Source organism: Centroberyx gerrardi, chromosome 12 (genome assembly GCF_048128805.1).
Source record: "Centroberyx gerrardi isolate f3 chromosome 12, fCenGer3.hap1.cur.20231027, whole genome shotgun sequence".
Lineage (NCBI taxonomy): Eukaryota > Metazoa > Chordata > Actinopteri > Beryciformes > Berycidae > Centroberyx > Centroberyx gerrardi.
Window position 1 is genome coordinate 910,077 of NC_136008.1, and position 21,808 is coordinate 931,884.

The 21,808-nt window shown below is 43.3% G+C and overlaps 1 protein-coding gene and 1 long non-coding RNA gene across 2 annotated transcripts; one reads left to right on the forward strand and one right to left on the reverse strand.

The window, feature by feature from the left end:
- Window positions 1-219: 219 nt before the first annotated feature.
- On the reverse strand, window positions 220-19,113 carry sema4aa (sema domain, immunoglobulin domain (Ig), transmembrane domain (TM) and short cytoplasmic domain, (semaphorin) 4Aa). The gene is made up of 14 exons (XM_078287323.1): window positions 19,012-19,113; window positions 14,348-14,508; window positions 12,849-12,911; window positions 12,530-12,628; window positions 11,430-11,523; window positions 11,087-11,209; window positions 8,325-8,452; window positions 7,308-7,489; window positions 6,426-6,564; window positions 5,802-5,991; window positions 4,757-4,872; window positions 3,978-4,141; window positions 3,806-3,876; window positions 220-3,490 (listed from the first exon to the last, which is right to left on the reverse strand). Exons 1-14 carry the CDS (start codon window positions 19,091-19,093, stop codon window positions 2,766-2,768), a joined length of 2,337 nt encoding a protein of 778 aa, XP_078143449.1. The 5' UTR covers window positions 19,094-19,113; the 3' UTR covers window positions 220-2,765.
- Window positions 17,976-20,907, forward strand: LOC144541945 (uncharacterized). The gene is made up of 3 exons (XR_013506930.1): window positions 17,976-18,042; window positions 19,003-19,128; window positions 20,451-20,907. It is a non-coding gene; the product is annotated as an uncharacterized LOC144541945 (long non-coding RNA).
- The last annotated feature ends 901 nt before the right edge of the window (window positions 20,908-21,808 follow it).

The window sequence follows — 21,808 nt, forward strand, 5'->3', positions numbered from 1 at the left end:
CTAGAGCCCCATTTTGCACCGAGAGACGTTCAACAATCATACAGGGAGAAATCCATCGTAGAAGAGGAGAGAGACCAGTTTCTCCACCACAGGAGCAGGAGAGAGACCAGAATGCACTGCAGGAGCAGGAGAGAGACCAGAATGCACTGCAGCAGAGAGACAGGCTGGGGTTTGAGGAAGGAGAGACTCTCACTTTTAGCAACAAAACCACAGACTGGGTATCTGCATCTGCCTTTTATTGAACAGTTTTTTTTGGTGAATAAATCAGAATCATTTTAATCACTAAGTACAATAAATGGACAGTAAAGCGTCTTGTTGACGCATCGTTCTACATTTACACATTTAACATTCAAAGTCAATAAACATTCACATTTCTCCCACGTTCAGTTCAGTCTGCTTTCAGTTCATCACACATGAAGAGTAACTGCTGTTTTTTTTAAGTAAATAAAACTCTATAAGAGCATCAGATGTGTTCATGAGTTCATTCCTGTAATTCTCCTTCAGGATACTGTTCAGTGTGCTGATGTGATTTGTGACAGAATTTAAAACTTCAATAAATCATCACAGACTTCAGTCAGAATCACATAAAGGCAGGACAGACTACATATCATTCTGCTCATAAACATTCAATAATATTCATACAGTAATCTATAATCTATAGCTGTGCGTTCAGGCAGCGAGGCAGCAAGGACTGGGCCGTTTGGAGAAAACTAATATCATGATAATAAATTATTCCGATATCGATATACAGTATACTCTGTTTTTAAAAAGCAGGTTTACAAGTTTGAATAATGAAAAACGAAGCAGACAGAGACATTTGAACAAAATAATTCAACATTCGTTTGATATAAACAATTAAAAGGCCGCCGATTTTCAACCTTATCTCAAGTATGACATGACACAACATTCCACCTGTCAACAGAGATGTGGTTGAAAATCGGTGAAGTGGCCCTTTAACCATTAATTAAAATTACAAATAAAAAATATTTAATAATACAGTGAGTAGTAATAATGTATATAAACATGTACGCCTACTTTTGAAACAGGTGTGTAACAAAATCTGCCGACATTCGTCACTGTCAGGTGAAAAACTCGTATCTCCAAAAAGAAAAACGAAAAGAAAAAGGAAGAAAATCAGCCAGAGGGTTTTAAAGACTTTCATCAGTTTTCTCAACTCAGAGAAAAACAACTGAAGTTAAAACATGAACATCAAAACACACACTGGAGCTACGAGGTTTTCACACGACAACAGCAACATGCAAAATCACATTAAAAATAATAAAACTGATGTTCATCGAATTGATCTGCATGGTAACATGAAGTATTCAATATCATTTTCAGATAATAATCCCAAATTTCAAACGATTTTAATTAATATTTGCTTTTTATCATTAATTTAGACAAAAGAATCGGATATTACGATAACCCGATATTATTATTTAATGACAATTTGATAAACGATACTGAATTTCCGCCCACAACAGTCTCTCTGACATGTGACTGCAGGCGGTTTGATATAAATTATATAAACCACCCATCTCCAAAAAGTCCATCATATAATCTTCTAATTAACACAAGTTAATTGTTGAAATGACACGTTGGGTGTCTAACGGGTTTCATAGGATTTGTTGACGGTAAGCAATGCATTAAAAAACACCGGCCTTATCCTTTAATATTTATTTTGACATTTTTACATAGGAAGACACGTACGCTGTTTGTTGCCTGTTCTGGTCTTGATTTGCTCAGTCTCGACTTGGTCTTGACCCCTTTGGACCCGTTCTGGACTCGAACTTGAGTGGACTTGGTCTTGGTATTGACTTGGACTCCACTAATGTGATCTTTAGCCCTGAGTTCAGGTAAGAAGAAGGAAAAACACCAAAATTGCAGTTCCCTTTTTTCCTCAACGGCAGTGATTTTTATCTGATTTTGGCAAAACGAGGCAAAGTCATAGCGAGAAGAGTCCAAGACCTCCAGGTTTAGGATCAGTTATTTGAACAAATGATAAAATACTGACAGAAAGAGATGGAAAAAACTGTGTTGGTGGGAAAAAACAAAGGACTTTAAACATCTCATTCCAAAACCAGCAGATAAAAGCAGAGACCTGAAGATTTCCATTGATTTCTTCTAAACTCTGAGCTTTGGGTTTCTGGCTTTGAAGCCCGGCAGAAGACGCTTTCTGTTAAAGATCTCTCCCTTCCTCCTCTCATCGCCGCTGTCGGGTGAAAACCTCGCAGCTCCAAAACGTCGACTTTTCAAGAACTACGACAAGCGGCCGCGTCTTTAGATTTGACCACCAGGCATTCTCAAGGTTTTGAAAAGGTTTCATGAGCATTTTCTCAGCACATGAGTCTTCAAGCTGCCTTCAACAGTTGGTGAACATGACGGGAAAAGTCATGAAAAGTGACGTTTGGGGGGCAGAGAGCAACAACTGATGTTCTATGGAAATAATTCACATTTTTGTATGTTTATATTTTCACTATTTTCACTCTATTTTCACTTTAGTTTAACTTTTTGCATTTTTCATCTTAGCAAATTCATAATTAATTTAAATGTATTTAAATATTAACTACATGCCCGCTGTGCATTGTCTCCTCTTTATTCTGCAGCACAAGTCGTTCTGTGCTGGTTGATGAACGCACGAGAAGTTGTTTTCATGACTTCCAAATTTAAAAGTAGGAGCTGATGATGAGCTCTTGAAGGCAGCACATGTGATCCTTCAGTTGAAAAACCACCAAAATCTGAGGTACGAGGTTTTCACAACAGCGTTATTCCAAGACCTTCAGTTCAGAAGGCGAGTCTTCGCCGCTGTCCTGCGGACTGACCAGCGGACTCGGTTTGAGACCCGGCTTCCTCTGGCGCCACCTGTAGAGCCCGACGATCATCAGGCAGACGCAGACCGCCAACAGGAGGGAAACCACCACCAGCTCGCTGTGGTAACTCTTCTCTTTCAGATTTGGGTCGTAGTTCGGCAAGGGGCTCTCCTTCCTGGGCCGGGAGTCCAGGGTCTCGTTGGTCACGGGTAGGCGGTAGTCGAAAACATTGTTGTGCGTGGGGGGTTCGAATCCTATTTCTTCCTCATAGGGGATGGTCTCATCTTCGCTGACGGAGACGGGTTCTCTCGTCAGGTTTTCCTCTGGGTCTCTGGGAGGTTCCACTGTGAAAGTCGGTTCCTCGGTTTGTGCGTTCTCTGGAGGGTTTACGCCGGTCTTCCTTTGGATGTTGGTTGTCGGGGGGGGTCTCATGGAGCGGGGGGGGGCCTTCTGTCTGACAGTATACCTAGCAACGACCTCCTGGTACCCTCCTTCCTCTGAGACACAGCGGTAGGTCCCCAGGGTGTGGGAGGAGGCCAGGAAGGACAGGCTGCCGTCTGCAGACCGGAGGAAGAATTTCTCTGGCAGGCTGCTGAATCCAGGAGAGGTCCAGGTCAAGGTGGCCAGGTTAGAAGGTTTCGAACACTGAAGCCTCACCGCTTCATTCAAATGTACTTCCACTGTAGGACAGAAACATTTCAGCAATCAATACCAATTCAAAGAATAGCAATACAGGTGAAAGACAACAGCGTATATATAGTGAGAGCGAGCTGTCAGGTGATGAACGCAGCTCCTACAAACCAAATGAAGGTCAGTAAGGAACCGAAGTCATTGGTCGACTAAATGAGACTTTTACACACTGGATGATGAACTTCAGGTAATGAGTTTTTCCAAATGACTATATGGTTAGTATGTTTTGGAAATAAACTCTTCTCATACTATAATCTGTTCATATTGTCTGTCAGCATATTGTCTTTTATTGAGGAAGACATTACCTGAGACCGGCTCAGCCTCGGTTTGACGCAGACATTCATTTCCCACGTTGCCGTTCTCCACGTCTTGGGCCCTGCGGAGGGAAACAACCTCCTGTCAGTGAGAACACGGGGCCGACTGTGTTTTTACAAGAAGTGCCACTTTGTTAATATTGATAATAACTGCGTCTCTTACATGTTGGTAGGACTGCTGCCCAGGCTGCTGCAGACCTTCCTGCTGTCGTCCCATCCGCAGAACGGGTCTCTGGCCAGAACACACTGGGTGCAGGTGCGGTAGGACGGGCAGTTCTCCACGGGGACCGCGGTCACGCCCTCCGACGTCCCCACATAAACCACACCCTGCGGGACCAGGAAGACCAACATGATCTCTTCAAAAGTTGTGAAATGAGGGTTGGGGTTAGCAGATTTACCTGCTGTGGACACGAATTATGTGAAAATTACGTTCCTCCACCACAAATTGGATTCTGTGACAAAAACACGATTTGGACACAACATTTTCAGCGAAAGGTCGGCTCACGGTTAAGTTTAGGCAACTAAAACAACTTGGTTAAGGTTAGGGAAAGGCTTTGGTCGGTTAAATAAGAAAAACTTTAGCTAAAAATTTCACTCATAGTAGAAATTTCACGTATTAATGTGAAACCAGGTTGATGAAAACACTATGATGTTTACATTGTGAGCATTTATCTGACCCAGATAAATCAGAGAGACTTTAGGTCAACAGCAGAATTTGCTTCAGTTGCCAGATCACCAAGACCAAGCAACAGGGAGGAGGGCAAGGTGCTCGGGAACGACATTAGGTGCCAAGGAGAAAACTTCTGTTCCTCTGTCAGAGCGAAGCACCCGGACTGTGAGAGGATCGAACCCCTGAGAGCAGACTCAAACCACCAGACATTAACTTTGGCTGTACTGGAAAATATCATTTCAAACAGGAAGGTCTGAAGGCCTGAGGTTCACCTTGGAGGAGGAGAGGACGATGGTTTTGACCGGCTGAGGTTGTGTGAAGACCTGGACCTCCTCGATGACCCGCGGACCCTGATCCAACAGAACCACTTTGTGGAGGAACCCAGACTCTGGACATTGTAGAGAATAATGATGAATATATGTATGGGACTTGTAAGAACATTTCAAAAAGCTTCCAGGCGACATAACGCACGAGCGCAACCTCTGGCAGTTCAGCTCTGAACAGCTGACTGTGTTTCTGTCGTCTCAACAGAACTGAACGGTTCATTTCTGTCTGTTTCTGACTGAACTGATCATTTCATCACTGATCCATCTGATTGATTTAGTGTTTAGATAATGTCAGCTTGTTAGCTAGCTAACCATAGCATCTGGTCAGTTAACTTGTCTGTCTTGTCTTGTTGTTAACACATCTGATTAGCACACTAGCTAACGTATTTTACGTATATTAATTGCTGAAGCGGCAAAAAGGCCACATCTGCAAAGTGCGGTTCAAGTGCGAAACCCTATTCAATTTCTATGAGCAAAACAGTAAATCAACATTTTCTGTGGTTGTTTTTTCTGTGTTCTAATAATTTATGTGAACTGTATATGGTGTAAATAATTCAAAGTTTACCTTTTCACAGTTGTCAAACAACAGCAGGATCATTTAAATAAGATTCGAAGTCTCAAAATGCAACACGACTCCTCTCTTGAACTGAAGTTTGTTTGCTTGTTAGCATTTTGTGACTTCCAGAAAATAATATTTTAACGATGATGCAGGTCTTTGATAACTGTGAAAATGTAACGACAAAAAATGTTGATTTTTTGTTTTGCCCATAGAAATAGAGCGAGGCAGATCACTTGTACCGCACTTTGTGGGCGTGGCCTGTTTGAAACTTCACACCTTTCTTATCTATAGGAATTTGCATTTTGAAAACAAGCATGCTTGTTTTGATGGTAATATTCAATGCACTTGTCTGGAAAGTGAATAATAACATTTCATAGAATTGAACATATTTATGTCACCAATACCAACACTGTTTACTGTGACACATCTCACCAGTGAGGAGGAACAGGACGGTGTACTCTTTGCCGTTGGCTGCCTGAGTCGTCATAGCAACCACCCGACTGTAGCGGTGACCTGTAGAGATAACAACTGGAACGCCTCCGACTGGTTTCACACTGTCGCTGGTCAGGAAACTCTTCTTCACTTCTACTAAAACGGCATCTGTAGCATTTTCCAGTCCACACTGTCATGAAAACATCAAGACAGAGTCACTCAATTTAATGGCACTTATGTCAGTTTTTTTTAAAATGGAACAGGCCTAGAATTAATATTAGTGAGAACAACACTGGGCCTAGAACAAGCGGCAAAACCACGGGTGAATTTTGAAGCCAATAAGGAAGTGGCTGAAAGCGGCAGTTCCTCTAACGTCCACTAGGGTCGGCTCCAAAAAGACTCCAAATCCCACCCAACTCCATTCAAATCTTAGGTGTAAGATTTGAGGTGTTTTTAGCTGTGTTGTGTTGATGTGAGATGAGTCATGAAAGAGCATCAAAAGTCACAACATTTGACTTGAGTGTTTGAAACGTGTTAGTCCAGCATTAAAGATAACTGTTGGTGAGAGCGGTTCTAATTTTCATCTTATTATGCATTTCAAAACGGTGAATGTGATCGTCCCACCTTCCCCAGGTCGGAGTGTCTCCCCTGCAGCTGACTCCACTGTTGGCTCCGCATGTCGAACGTCCGGTAGCTCCCGGCGAACACCGACCGGACGTCCTGCAGCTGGAAGACGCACACTGCCGACTCTGAACCCACGGACCTGACAGAGATCAGAGATAAAACATATATTACTCCTCCTCTTATTACTATTACTACTACTACTACTACTATTACGACTACTCTGCAAAAATATCCCTCTTAAAGGTCCACATCATGTAAACAGGACTCCCTCTCCTCTGTGATGATAAAGGAGTTGGATGTGTATCTAAACATGGTGAAAGTATCAGAACTAAATCCACACAATCCATATTAGAAAAGCGAGCCTCTAAACGAGCCGTTTGGACTTCCGTAACTTTGTGGCGTCACAAAGGTTCGCTCATTATCATTTCTGTAAGAAATAATAGACTAACAAAGTGTTTTTTTCAAAGCGGTCGAGCGGTCGTCATCGTTTATTACCGGAGAGTTTTCCCTACCTGTAGCCGCCGGGCCGCGGCGTCTCACGTTTCGCTCTCGAAACGGTTAGCCGATCGGAACGGAGGGTCGTTAATATTAATGAGCCTTAAAGACACGGAGACAGAAACGGCCTGTTCTTGGTAAGGCTCAGAGAGATGCTGGAAAATGAACGTGGAGAAATGGATTGAGAGTGTTTTTGGTTCATGACACCACACACACAGCTTTGAATGGACAGAAAGACACAAAATAAAACTCTGGGAAGTGGAGGGTATGGGACCTTTAAAATGTAATCTAAAATCAAATTTTTCTCATTCCTATAAATCCTGTACATTTCCTGCACTGAGTGAATAAACTGATTCTGCGTCTGATTGGCCGGTTTCCTCGCCGTACCACTGGGAGGTGAAGACGCTGTAGAAGCGGGTGTCTCCGGTGTCGGCGCCCCCTGGCGGCCGGAGGGTGAAGCTGTCCTGCAGGACGTTGAAGGGAAGCTGTTTGGGAAGCTGGCAGAGGAGCGGAGATTTGGCGAAGGACGTCCATCGCCTCTGCAGCGTCCGCTGTCCCCCGACATCGTCCTGCCCACCGACAGAGAGGGAAGTCACTGTTAAAATCCCTTCTGTCTGTTGGGCTCTTACTCTATTTCTTCTCCAAGCATTCACTCTTACATAATGCTTCTACAGTCACAGGAATGTAAGTGCAGTAAGGCCCTGACCTTTGACCTCCTTACCGCTGGTTGCTTGTAATGTTGGTGATCTAGGAACTATGGAAGCCCATTTCTGTCACTGAATAAAATAAAAAACAACTGAATTCTTTTTCTTTTTCTCACAATTCTGACTTTTTTTTTCTCACAATTTAGACGTTACAACCCTGACTTGTGACTTCACTTCCCGCTCCCCAACTCTCATGCCGTGGTTCTATGCAAAGCCGCTCACATAAAAATCTCATGATGAAAATAGTCCTTTCTAAATGTATAATTCATCTTGCAGAGGAGGCTTTCCAGGTTCTGCCTTGTGAGACCGGTTTACCTGAACACAGCCTACCGTACATTCATGAGAAAAAAAGTCTGAATTATGAGATGAAAGGTCAGAATTGCGAGACAAAAAAATTCAGACATCTAAGAAATAAAGTCAGAATTTCAAGAAAAAAAACATTTCATTTTACTGAGTGGCGAGAATGGAAACTTATTCTACTGTTGACCTCAGTGGAGTCTCTCTGGATCAGAGAGTCACAGAAATGACTAAAATGTAAATATGTAAATATGAATGTGGCTTAAAGCAGCAGGTTGCAGCTGAATAAACCATTAACTCATTAATATTACGCTCCCAATGTGTTCTATAAACTTTCCTTACAGACATAAAATAATGTTCAACATCCTCAGCCTGAATCCCTTACTGTGTTTTCTGTCTTTACCTTGCAGACTTGGGCGACTCGGGCGATTTTCAGCTTGTCCACGAAGCTGTACTCTTTCCCAACTTCACTGAAGAAGAAGTAGAGCTTCTCCTCCGCCGGGTCGAACGACGAGCCCACAAACGTTGGCTCTGAAATACAGGAAGTGATGACAGAGGAGGGAACCGGGGGAAAGGCCGCGGCGCGTGACGAGGACGCTTCAGGTGTTCAGATGATGTCTTTAAGCACAGTGAATAATAATGAGGGCGACAGTGAGAACTTAAAGCAGCCGGTCTGTGATCATCACGCGAGAGGAAAGTGTGAGGCGAAGAAGCAGAACAAGAGCTGAGGAGAGGCGGAGGGATTTTTTGACAGCAGAGAAGAAGTGATTCAGCGAGAGAGAAGAAGAGGAAGCGGAGTCTGTCGCTGTCACACTTCACTGCAGCGAGTTCGCCTCAAAGTTAACGTGAGGTTTTAAGTGTTAAAATGACAGATGACAAAAGATTAGAAAAAGGAGAAAAGAAGAAAACAGCTGAGAAAAAAACGTTTTTCTCACAAATTTCTGACTTTAATCTCCGAAATCCAGAGGTTTTTCTCAGAATATTAAGTTCAATTTCTGTATTTCCTAGTGTAAAACTGTGTTTCTGAGAACTGGAACGTCAGGATTTTGGTCTTTTTCGAATTTACAGTCAATGCCCATGTTTCACTGAAGCTGGAGAGGACGTCCAGGCTGCTGTAAACCCTCTTTGGAGGGAGAAAGAAGAACAAGGTCATCTGCATACATCAGGCATTTGACCTCTGTGTCCTGCAGACTGACCCCAGACTGCAGACTGACCCCAGACTGCAGACTGACCCCAGGGGCCGAGGACTTTTGCAGTTGCTCTGCTAGTTCATTTATATAGATGTTAAAACTGCAGCCCTGTCTCACTCCACGCCACTGTTTGAAATAGTTGGTTCTGTTACTTCCAATTTTAATTGCATATTTGTTATTCATGTACATTGTTTTAATTAAATCATATATCTTACCTCCTATGCCAATTGTCAATAATTTGTAGAAAAGTCCCTCGTGCCAAATAGAGTCAAAGGCCTTCTCGAAGTCTATAAAGCATGAATACATTTTGCTTTTGTTCTGGTGCACATGAGTGTTGATCAGAGTGGTGAGGGTGAAGATATGGTCAGCTGTGCGATGTTTGGGCATGAATCCAGTTTGGCTTTTATGAAGAACATTGTGTTCTGTGAGGAATTTCATCATTCGGGAATTGATGATACTGTAAAGCAGTTTTCCTATAACACTAGTGACACACACCCCTCTGTAATTTTGAGGGTCAAATTTGTCTCCACTTTTGAATATAAGTGTAATCAATCCAATGTTCCAGTTCTCAGGGAAATATCCCACACGAAGAATAAAATTGAATAATTTGAGAATAGCCAATTGGATTGTTTCTGTGCTGTGCTTTAGCATTTCATTTAATATGCCATCGGGGCCACATGCTTTTTGGGTTTTCAGGTGCTTCCATTTTGTTTTCAATTCATCTATAGTAATGTGGAAATCAATCGGGTTTTGGTTATCTGTGATGATCAATTCCATTTGCTCTAATTTTTTCACAATTTGTGTGGTGTCTGAGTCATCACTTATAATAATAATAAGGTCTGGAAGTGTTTACTCCATACTTCTCCATCCTGAACAACCAGCTCCTCAGGCTCTGACTTACAGAGAGACTTCCACTTTCCCAGAATGAGTTTCTTCAGTTATACTGAGTTGTCTTTCTGTGTGATTTATCTTTTTGTTTCTAATTGTACTTTTGTATTGTTTTAGTGTCTCACAGTACTGAAGGCGTATCTCTTCATTTCCTGGGTCTGTGTTTCAGGCTTGATAGCCTTCTCATTTGTTTTCTAAGATTTTGACAATCTTTGTCAAACCAATTACTCTTTTTGAGTTTTATTTTTACAAATTTTCAGTTTTGCTTTTGTAGCAGTTCTCTTATAGATTTTCTTATAGATGTTCTCTCTCTCTCTCTCTGTCTCTCTCTCTGTCTCTCTCTCTCTCTCTGTCTCTCTCTCTGTCTCTCTCTCTGTCTCTCTCTCTCTCTCTGTCTCTCTCTCTGTCTCTCTCTCTCTCCCTCTCTCTCTCTCTCTCTGTGTCTCTGTCTCTCCCTCTCTCTCTGTCTCTCTCTCTGTCTCTCTCTCTCTCCCTCTCTCTCTCTCTCTCTGTGTCTCTGTCTCTCTCTCTCTCTCTGTCTCTCTCTCTGTCTCTCTCTGTCTCGCTCTCTCTCTCTCTGTCTCTCTGTCTCTCCCTCTCTCTCTCTCTCTCTGTCTCTCTCTCCCTCTCTCTCTCTCTGTGTCTCTCTCTCTCTGTCTCTCTCTGTCTGTCTCTCTCTCCCTCTCTCTCTCTCTGTGTCTCTCTCTCTCTCTCTGTCTCTCTCTGTCTCGCTCTCTCTCTCTCTGTCTCTCTCTCCCTCTTTCTCTCTCTCTCTCTGTGTCTCTCTCTCTCTCTGTCTGTCTCTCTCTCTGTCTCTCTCTCTCTCTGTCTGTCTCTCTCTCTCTCTCTGTCTCTCGCTCTGTCTCTCTCTCTCTCTCTCTCTCTCGATTTTTCTTCTCCTTTTTCTTTTTGGGTTGAGATGCTGTTAAAAGCCTTTTAGAGTTTCTCTGTCTCACCAAAACAGTTTTAGTTATCGTACTGTATGTGCAGGTAAAGTGAACTGAACTGAACCTGCTGTGGCTAAATGTTTTTCCACGTCGGTCTACAGAAACCGTCCGGTGTGTTCGGAGCAGAGCGGCCCGCTCACCTTCCAGTAAGCTGGCTGAAGTGTCCTGACTGACGTCTGGGCGGCCATCTTTGCTGAAGTGACGAGAAATCAGCGGCTCGACTCCTCTGAAGTCCGACATGGTGCCGGTGAACAGCTCGCCGTCTGCAGACAGAAACAGCACAGCGACAGCCAGTTCACATGGGATTTATTCAGCCTTTTACAGGAATTTGCCCCGCATGTGAGAGCATGGAGTCAGACAGTCACAGACATTTAAATAGCAGTGAAGACAGTCAAGTTGATCCAGAGATTTAACAAACGTCTCAGGATGTTGTTAATGTTTCCTGTAGAGAACAGGAGGAATGTGAATAAGCGGTGAACTGACCGACGGTGATGGCGCTGCTCCTCTGGACGGGGCTGAACGGACAGCGACCTTTAGCCTTGCTGGAGATCCGGACCATGGAGAGGCTTCCAGCGTCCTGCAGGAGACGAGCAGAGAGGCTGAGCTGCAGAGCGACTGCAGTCTGACACTGAACTGTGAGCAGTGACAGTGAAACAGCGGCTGAACTGTATGACAATGACTGTAAATCCGCCTCTGAAATGTAAAACAATTACAGTAAAACAAAGTGTCTGAACTGTAGGAAAAAATGACAATAAAAGAGTGTCTGAGCTGCATGACAGCTACAGTAAAACAGATCTAAACTGAAGCACAGTAACAGGAGAGTGCTGCCAACACAGTCAAACTGCAGCTCAGCTGTAGAGCAGAAGTAAAACGAGTGACTGAAAACCATTTCTACGGAGCCCGGGAGCCGCTGGGAGAGAAAAGAAGTTATACAGAGTCCACGATGTACTGTAACGTGCACGTTTTAGTTAATTCGTGCGCACGAGATACAATTCGTTCCCTCGATTTCGTTTCGATGGACAATCAAAACTAATCAGAGTGACTGTCCAGCTTTTTTTTTTGCCAATATATCAAAATTCAATATCTCTCAATACAAAAACATGTCAGTCCATATGTTGGGTCAGGAACATGAATGGTGATATCAGCTCCATGTTATTCTGCTGTCAGGAACATGAATGGTGATATCAGCTCCATGTTATTCTGCTGTCAGGAACATGAATGGTGATATCAGCTCCATGTTATTCTGCTGTAGTAATCACTAATGAGACTCTTGACCATCACAGTTTCACAAGCTCTCCATCCAAATTATATTATTGTCACTTTGTAATGACATTTTTAAATTGTTGTTTACATTCTAGCAGCCAATGGCATCGCTAGAAAGATTTGAGTCTCAGAAATAAACAGAATTCTGCACAGTCAGACTTTGTTGTCACTGAACTTTTATTGATCACATCGGATCCTGGTTGTATTGATCCTGAACCTCAGATTGTATAGAATCAGATTGTTGAGAGAAACAGATCTTCTTGTCTCTACTGTCTGAACTGTAGAAGAAGAACATTAAAGCAGGAAGTGGAGAGACTTACGATGTAGGCATCATGGGGGTTGTAGGCGAAGCTGCCACAGGCGTACAGGTGGGTGGAGTTTATCGGCTGCAACACCCGGATGAAGTTAGGACAGTCGACCTGCAGACAGACAGACAGACAGACAGACAGACAGACAGACAGACAGACAGACAGACAGGCAGACAGACAGACAGACAGACAGGCAGACAGACAGAGAGAGAGAGAGAGAGATAACCTTTAACAGAAATTAAAACATGAAAATCTCCAAAACTGGAATGATAGTGTTTTTATTCTATCTCTGCATCTATCTGACTCTGGATGGAAGCGTGGTGTTTGTTACCGTTTTATCTTTGCCTTTATTTTCACACTCCTGCAGTTCGCTGTGAGACGGACTCCAGTCCAGCTGGAGGAGAAAGCAGACAGACCGAAACGTTCAGAGAGCAACAGACACACTGAACACAGACACACTGAACACAGACACACTGAACACTCTTCAGTCAGAGGAGTGTCTGGAAGCTGGCAGCTGGTCAGCAGCATCTTACAGCAGGAGGTTTGTATTTTGTAGTTAGCAGACTAACCGTTATTAGTTTGGTCCATGATCTCCTTTCCCAATGTGATGAGAGGATTGACACCAAAATAATGTGTGTGTCTCCAGTAGATCGCTCTGTCTGCTGCTAACACTTTAGCATACATGCTGTATGCTAAAGTGTTAGCATGCTGAATGTTAAGTAATTGTAGGCGACTAGCATTATCCTAAAAGTGAGAAACTGAGAGCTGCAGCAGCTCTGAGGCTGACGGTTCCTGCATTTTAATGACGAGTCTAAAATTTGACAGAAAGAATAAACTTTCAACAGCAGCAGATTTCCTGATTTCAGAAGAATAAAAGCCAATAAGAACTTTGGATTACTAAAAGGTTTATCTCCATACTTTAGATAATGTTAGTCATTAAAGGATAAGGCTGGTGTTTTTTAATGCATTGCTTACCATCAACAAATCCTATGAAAATAACAAAATCAGCAATGATTTGTTTTGCCAACAAGTCTGGTCCATGTAGCGGTGCCCAGTGCAGCCTCATGTCCCAGCAGCCAGAGAACTGCATTGTATTAAAAACTATTAAACCCGTCACAGAGCCATGCTGCTGCTCTGCAGCATATTTCATCATCACGATGCACCGGGCCGGACGACTTTTTCCTCAAACGACTTAATAAGCCGACCGTAAACACGTTTTCATCTCGGGAAAGTAGTTCCGTAGCACAGAAAATAGTCCCCGGCGTAATGAAGAATTTGTTCCCGTTTGAATTTGATTTGGTAATAACTACAACAGTCTGACTTTTCATGGTAACAGTTAGTGATTTTTAAAATGTAAACTATGTCTTTGTGAGCTGTATTTAAAGGTTTTTATCTTACAATTGGAGCCGATGACTTCCGGGTTGACGGCTAAAAACGGAAGGTGGGAAGTCAGAAAGTAACGGGAGGAGAGCAAACACATTGTTGATTTTGTTATTTTCATAGGATTTGTTGACGGTAAGAAATGCATTAAAAACACCGGCCTTATCCTTTAACATCTGGAGACAGATTTTTTGTCGTCACATTTTGGGTCAGGAGACCAAAGGGCCAAACTAACAAAAAGCTGCAGGACGGCCATGTTTGTTTGTTTGTTTGTTTGTTTGTTTGTTTGTTTGTTTGTCTTCCAGGTTTGATTTTCTGACAAAACAGCACATGAACACAACGCTGTGTAGCAGCCGACTGGAAGCCCCACATGTCGGACTTTCCCACCAGCACATGAACACACAACGCGTCCAAGTTCTGCAAAGCATCATGGGAGTGAGTCTGCCCGACCTTGCGTTTCAGGCTGATGACATCACGGTTGCTGACGTCCAGTGAGAGGACGACGTCCCGCGCCCCGACGTACAGGGTGGAGCCGTCGTCGCTTAGCAACAGGGTGGTGGTGTTGTGGACGCCGGGGGGGCTGAAGTGGACCAGCGGCCTGTCTGCCGAGTCTACACACACACACACACACACACACACACACACACACACACACACACACACAACATGACTCAGTATGGACTAGGATTCAAACAATTTGGGTTTTTCAAGGCCGATACCTGTACTGATTGAAGCTGTCAGTAGCTGATATTTTGTACCGATATTCAATATCTATAAATTTGACCATTTTCATGCCAAGAAGTTCCAGGTGCTTCGTGTTTCCCAAGAATTTGGAAAACACTGAAAGTTCAGTAACGTCTCCGTCTTACACTGCGTCTTCTGGGATAAATTACAAAAACAAAACATTATCATACAACAACATATGGACTTCTCTGGAGCAATTTATATTTATAGCTGTTTATGTATTGTTTAAACATAAGTATTTACTGCTTGGTCTAAAACTCGGCTCAACAGCCAAAAAGGTCCTGGACTGAGAGACGAGACGCTGAAATGACGTCTAGAATCACGGCATGGGATACTAAAACTCTCCACTGAAGCCCAGGAAGAAAGAAAGATAGATAGATAGATAGATAGATAGATATTGGTAGTATTGATCAATTCTACAATAAATATGTAACCAATCAAACGGCACCATATCATCATATCAGTTTAATAAAGGGACGATATCAGACTGCAGTATTGCTGCAGGATAAATACATTAAAGAGGATTTCAGTTTCTCACTTGTTCCTCAGTCTGACCACAGTCCTGCAGTGGAGTTTCATCAGATTACAGTGAAGTGTCACATCACAGTGTCACATTACAGTGTCACATCACAGTGTCACATTACACATTACAGTGTCACATCACAGTGTCACATCACAGTGTCACATCACAGTGTCACATTACAGTGTCACATCACAGTGTCACATCACAGTGTCACATTACAGTGTCACATCACAGTGTCACATTACACATTAAGTGTCACATCCTCAACCAGACCGAGCGTCCAGCTGATCTGCAGTCAGCATGCTCACCCTGAGCAGCGCTAGCTTCTTCACATGTTCGCCACAGAGAGGTTAGTGTGGTTTAGTTAAAGTTTTAAGTTAAAGCTGCAATAGGCAACTTTTTTTTACATTAAAATACCAATAAATAAACAGATCTGCTCTATATTCTCAGTCTGTGTTCAGGTCTAAATCCTCAGTCTGTCTCAAGTTGTCTTTTCAGTGATGTTGGGGTGCTGTGGGGCGTAACCCATTTCCAGCGGGCGTGTCTTGTGGGCGGGGCCAGCGGTGAGCCAGTGTGTCTGTTGAGGTGAGGCTGGCGGCCACAGAACAGGAAGTCACAGCAACAACAGAGGAAAGAAGAAGAAAAGAAAGACTTCCTGTCTGAAGGAGGAAAGCTGCAGCTTTGTAAATATTCAAAGTTTCAGTAAAAGAGCCCGATGCTTCAAACAGGTTTTCAGTAACAGCAGGAGCCCCGCCTGGAGTTTCCCATCATGCATCTGTTGAGTGTTGCTCGATAAAACCGAGGACCTTGGTGGAGACGGGGGGTTAGTGCTGTGTGGTTTCTCACATCTAAGTATACCTGCAGCAGGCCTGTTCAGAGCTGTGTGAATGTGCGCTGTGGCGAGCGAAGTCTAAATATTACTGCAGTACTGCAGCCTGTGTGAGCTTTAACAAAAGCTGCAACTTAAATAAATCCTCCGCACTCACTTCCTGTTTCTGAGGCTGAGGCGTCTGGCTTCAGGTTTTCAGAGGATGTGGTTCAGTCTGAACCGGCTGACACGCTCACCGCTGCACTTCAAAACACAGGAAAGTCTGAACTTGCACTCACTTTCTCTGTTTTTGAGTCCAGTTTCTGTACATTATGAATTCTAGCTATCAGAATTAGATTAAAGAAAAGTTTAAAAAACACACACAGGCTGTACGATGGAGGCTTTGATCTGCAGCCTTGCAGCAGTCGCATAAGTTTCGTGAACGGTTCACCTCCGCTCGTTGTCTGGGTTACACAGACATGCGACTCAGGAACACACCTTTGACCTAGTGGTCAAATACAGTCGTGGTCTCTCTCACCTGTATGGAGAATTTACATAAACGCGTCATGTGAAAAATGAAACCTCCGACTTAGGTATTAAGTGGAATAAGGTATGTTGATTGAATATTGCCAATATGCACACTTTGCTTCCTGTTTGTTAGATATGAATTCATCCATTTAATGGCATCAGTGGAGAAATTAAAAAAGGATAGTTTTGACAGGAGTACCTCATGGTTCACAGTATCAAAAGCCTTCTTTAAATCCAGAAAAACTGCACCTATTTCACCACCTTCATCTCATTTTGACTTTACACTTTCAAGAAAGTAGCAGTTGGCTGTTTCTGTTGAGCAGTTGGTGCGAAATCCAAATTGCATTGGGAGCAGAGGGGCGTGGCCCATGTTCAGGTGAGCGGTCAGCTGCTTCGCTTCCCATTTCTCCTTGGACACTACAGGTAAAATACTGATGGGTCTGTAGTTTCCCACAGTTGTTTGGTCACCAGCCTTGGAGACGGGTGTTACAACAGCTGACTTCCAGGTGCTTGGGAAAATTCCTTGCTTAATTGACAAATTAATCAGATGAGCAATGGGGCAGACTAGGGCATCCTTATGTGATTTAAAGAATGTGGTATCCAAACCATAAGCATCCTTAAACTTAAACCCTCAACCTGTGCTCTTGATCCTAATCCCCACTTTCTCTGTCAGGAGAAGTGCTCGTTACAAGCCGGCTGCTTTCCCATCTATTTTTAAGACTGCTATTGTATGAGCATTACTGAAAAAGCTCACTGTGAACTCCTCAACCCTCAGCAACTACAGACCAATTTCAGTTTCTCAGTAAATACTTGAGAAGTTGGTCTACATGCAACTGACTGAGTTTTTGAATACAAACAACATATTTGAAAATCATACATCATCTATCTTCAGGAGCTTCAACATCCAACTAATCAATACATCAAAGGGGGGGGAAAAAGTCGAGTCATCATCCAATAGCGGCCGAGACCGAGACGAGTCCGAGTCCAAATCAAGACATCAAGTCCAAGTCGTCAGAAACACTCGGGTCCTGCAGCTGCTAGACCGTCTTCCAGTCTACTGATGCAGCCGGTCTCCCATTCACTGTCAATGGAGCAGCTGCAGACGTCAGAGTCTGAACTTACTAAAGAGTCTGAACTTACTGGAGGGAACATTTGGTCACAGATGCAGACTAAACTATCCACAATCATAAGGATGGTAGTTTATTAAGGTTTTGTATTTTTGTTCAAAATGATTCAGATTTCATTTTTTCCCCTCGCATTATGAAACAATAATAATAAATAATAAAATAATAAAAATCTAATTTTCGTCCAATCAGCCGGTTGCAGGCTTGATACTGACTTCAGACTTGTGCTTCGCTCAGCTGATGCATATTATGGGATGTGGAGAGAGTTTTGTTTATCAGTCACATTTCTACACTCCATGCTTCAGTCTGAGTGAAGCTGCAGCATGTGATCTGTTTCACAACGCTGAGTCACAACGTTCAGGACGGAAAGACTCGTTGGCACAGACTGACCGGAACATTAACACATTTACAGTATTGGGTAAGTATGATACTACTGCTATTATTACTACTACAAGTAATAATAATGATTATGATACATCACCTAATATATATTAGTGAAGTATCTAGTTTATATTTAAATGATAATAACAATACATTTATCAATAATATATAAATGATCTAAAAATATATATTACATTATCTAATTTGTGATATTTAAATAACTAAATACATACTACTACTAATGATAAATGACCTTATATAAGTATCTAATTTATAATATTTATATGATAATAAGTTTAGTAGTAATATATAAATTATCTAAGACTATTAGATCATATCTAATTTGTCATACTTAAATAACCAAATAAACAGCAAAGCAAAACTACTACTACTACTACTAATTATAATGATAATATAGTGCAGTGGTCGCGCTGTCGCCTCACAGTAAGAAGGTCGTGGGTTCGATTCCCTCCTGGGTCGCTGTCGGCACCGGGACATGTTCACTGTGCCTCGTTCCCAGGTGGGTTATCTCGTAAAAAGAGCCTTTCTGTGTGGAGTTTGCATGTTCTCCCCGTGCCTGGGTTCACCTGGGGTTCCTCCAGATAACATCGATAAGAACCCCACTAAAAACATGCAGGAAGATTTCGCCTGACCAGCGATGGACATAGAAAGAAGTTGGTCCCTTGAGGATAAATTTCACGGCGCCATTGAAGTGTGTGTGTGCCGGCCGGCATGTGTTGTAGATAGTTACATGTGACCAAATAAAGACGGGGTTTGTCCGTCCTGTTTCCTGTTTTTTTTTAATAATAAAAGTGCCATTGTTCATAATGAAGTTACAGTATTTCCAATGTGAAACACATTTTATTCTCTTTGGAGATTTAAATCCTTTTCAACTTCCCATCCCTTCCCATCATGCTCCAGTGGAACAAAAACACTTAAAGACTAATTCTAACATCATTATTATTATTATTATTATTATAATTGAATTCATATCCAGAGGACTTACTGAGGGGGAAGGAGATCCGTGGAGGAGGCAGAGAGCCGGAGGAGCCGAGCAGGCCGAGCAGGAGCAGCACCAACCCAGGCATGACGAGTCGAGACCAGACGAGACGAGGTGGAGGAGGTGAGACAGACAGACAGACAGACAGACAGACAGGTGGACAGATGGATGGATAGATATGAAGAGCTGGTATTGTCTGTTTGCCTCCTACAGAAGCTTCCTCAGTCGCATCTTGTATGGACTGACAGAGTTAAGTGTGTGTGAAGTGTGTGTGTGAGAGAGGCTGCATGCGACAGTCAGGAAGACTCACCAGCTACTTCCTCTTCGAGCTGCGGTGGAGAGAGGAGGGGGGGGGGGGGGGGGGGGGGGGGGGGGGCGACTCATTTCCCAACCCACAACCTTTTAGTCTCCAGACCAGTTGGTTCTCCTCCTCCTCCTGCTGCACCCATCACACCCATCACTCCCATCCCACCCATAGAAATGAAACTGGTAGAAATGACTCAGAAGGTCAGTAAGCAAATTATGAACAATCATCAACTAATTCAGTCTTTGAACTTTTATGAATGCAGTAACTGACAAATTTGCAAAGATGAAATCTAGAAAAATGAATTTGCAGGTTTGGCAGAAGAAGCTGATGTTGTGACAGAGAGGCTCTGACATGATGAGATAAATTCACCTGAACTGTCATGTTGTTGTTCTGGCAGCTCACAGCGCTGCATTTTCTGCAGCATAGGCTAATAGTTGTGAATTTGAACTGTAACTTATAATTATAGGCAAGCTCCGCCCCTGGTTTTTATTCCAACCAATCACTACAGCAGCTCATCGGGGGAGGGGCTCTGGATCGTCACAATCTGTCTGACGCCACGGATCGGATTTTGATGAGCGTTCGGGGCACGATGCGTCTCATCGCTCCACTCTGGCGTCTTCAAAGTCACACTGATTGGCCAGTGGGTGGCGCTACAACGTTTGTTTACTTGTTTGTCCGTGTGTCGCGTTTCCTCAGACACCGCGGGCCAGATTTTAATGAAACTCGAGGCCACGATGCATCTCACCGCTGCGTTTCAGCATCTTCAAACACTGAGCGGCACCAAGGGGGGCGCTGCTGTTACAGGTCAAAACAAGGAGACATGCCGGCTCCTGATTGGCCCAAATGGATCAGTCATCATTCATGCTGCTGTAGAAGCAATGAAGAGTCCTGACTGCAGCCTGAGGCAGACGATGTTTTATGACTTCTTCTCTGATACATGGCAGCTGACAGACCGGTTTTCAGTTGGGTTAGAGCCGTAGGTCATTTATAACTCGTCTTTGAGTACTAACCAATGAAATGTGTTGCTTAGCCCTGACTAATGAATATTCATGAGAGCAGTATATATGCTGTAACATTTTATCTCAGTGACTTACTGACCGCTCCTGCTGTCCATCTAACCTCACTCTCTTGACTTCAGGACTGACTTTCTTCTTCGACTCCTCCTGGCTGCAGGAGTGTTAACTAGCTGAGCTGATCAGCTGCTGCAGTGTTTGGTTGGGATGAAACCCTGCAGACTGTTAAACCTTCGTGGTCTGGATGGAAACCGCCGGTCCGGATGGAGGCCGGTCTCTGCAGGGACGGACAGACAGGCGGGGAGGCGTGGCCTGATGGGAATCTCCATCGAGTCTGGTCGGTCATCAGATGTTCGGCGGTCTTGTTTGAGGCTTGTTGATCAATTGATCGTGGAGGCGGAGAAGACGAGGTGGTCGTGTCCTCGTCTGCTCTGCCGTCTGACAGCGAGTCTGTAGTCACATCCTCCAGACTGACATTTCTCTTGTCCACATTTTCCTGTAAACCTGCAGCGTCTTCTCAGTCTAAACCAGGAAGTGTGTGTGCAGCAGAGTGGAGCGTCCCGTCACTTTATTGATGCTGAACCAGACAGCTTTGAATATTCCTCAAATAAAAAATAAAAAATGGAGGAAATGATGAAGACGTTTCCTATATATAAAACAAGGTCATCTGCAAAAAGATTTACTTGTAATTTTCTTTGTCAATAGTTGCTCCTTTTATTTCACTAGTTTGCCTGATTTAAGGTGAACAGTGAAGAAGAAGACAGTTTACAGTTTACTGACCTCACTGCTCTTTCACAGATTCAAAGTTCCCTTGTGCAGCTTTAAAATCACCTTTAAATAAAAAAATATTCTTTCACCTTATCATAACGTACACCTATATAACAAAAAATGCCAAAAACTTAACATTTTTATTTATCTTTTTCTATTTATTTCTTATATTTTCATATCAGAATCCCATTACTTGTACTTGCTAGAAAATTGTATTTTTAGTGGTTACTTCATGTCTTATAAGTAGCATCATATAAAACCTACAACTTTCAAAGTGAGTGTCAGCGAGGTGCGGAGGTGGCGTCCCGGGTCGGTCTGGTCCGCCCCCCCCCCCTCCCGTACGGTCCCTGCTCACGCTACACCCGCCAACATCCTGTTTCAATCTGACACGCAGTCTGACTCCACTGACACGAGGCTCTTTACTCTCTTTATCTCTACCATCACCAAATACAGCAAAATAAATCCATCAGAGAGCTGAAAGTTTTAGGGATGTTTAGATGGAGAAACTGGACAAACCGTGTGGTGTTGCTGAACTGGTTTGTCTGCACCAGTAACATCAGGGATTAACTGACCAGTAAAGTGAGCGGTAGTCGAAAGGCTGCCGGTTCAACCCCTGGTTAGTGACGGAGTCTGACCCAGCCGACGTGCCCATGAGCAAAGCTGCTGACCGCCAAGAGTAATAATGTACCGGCCTGAGCTGGAAACCAGCTCACAT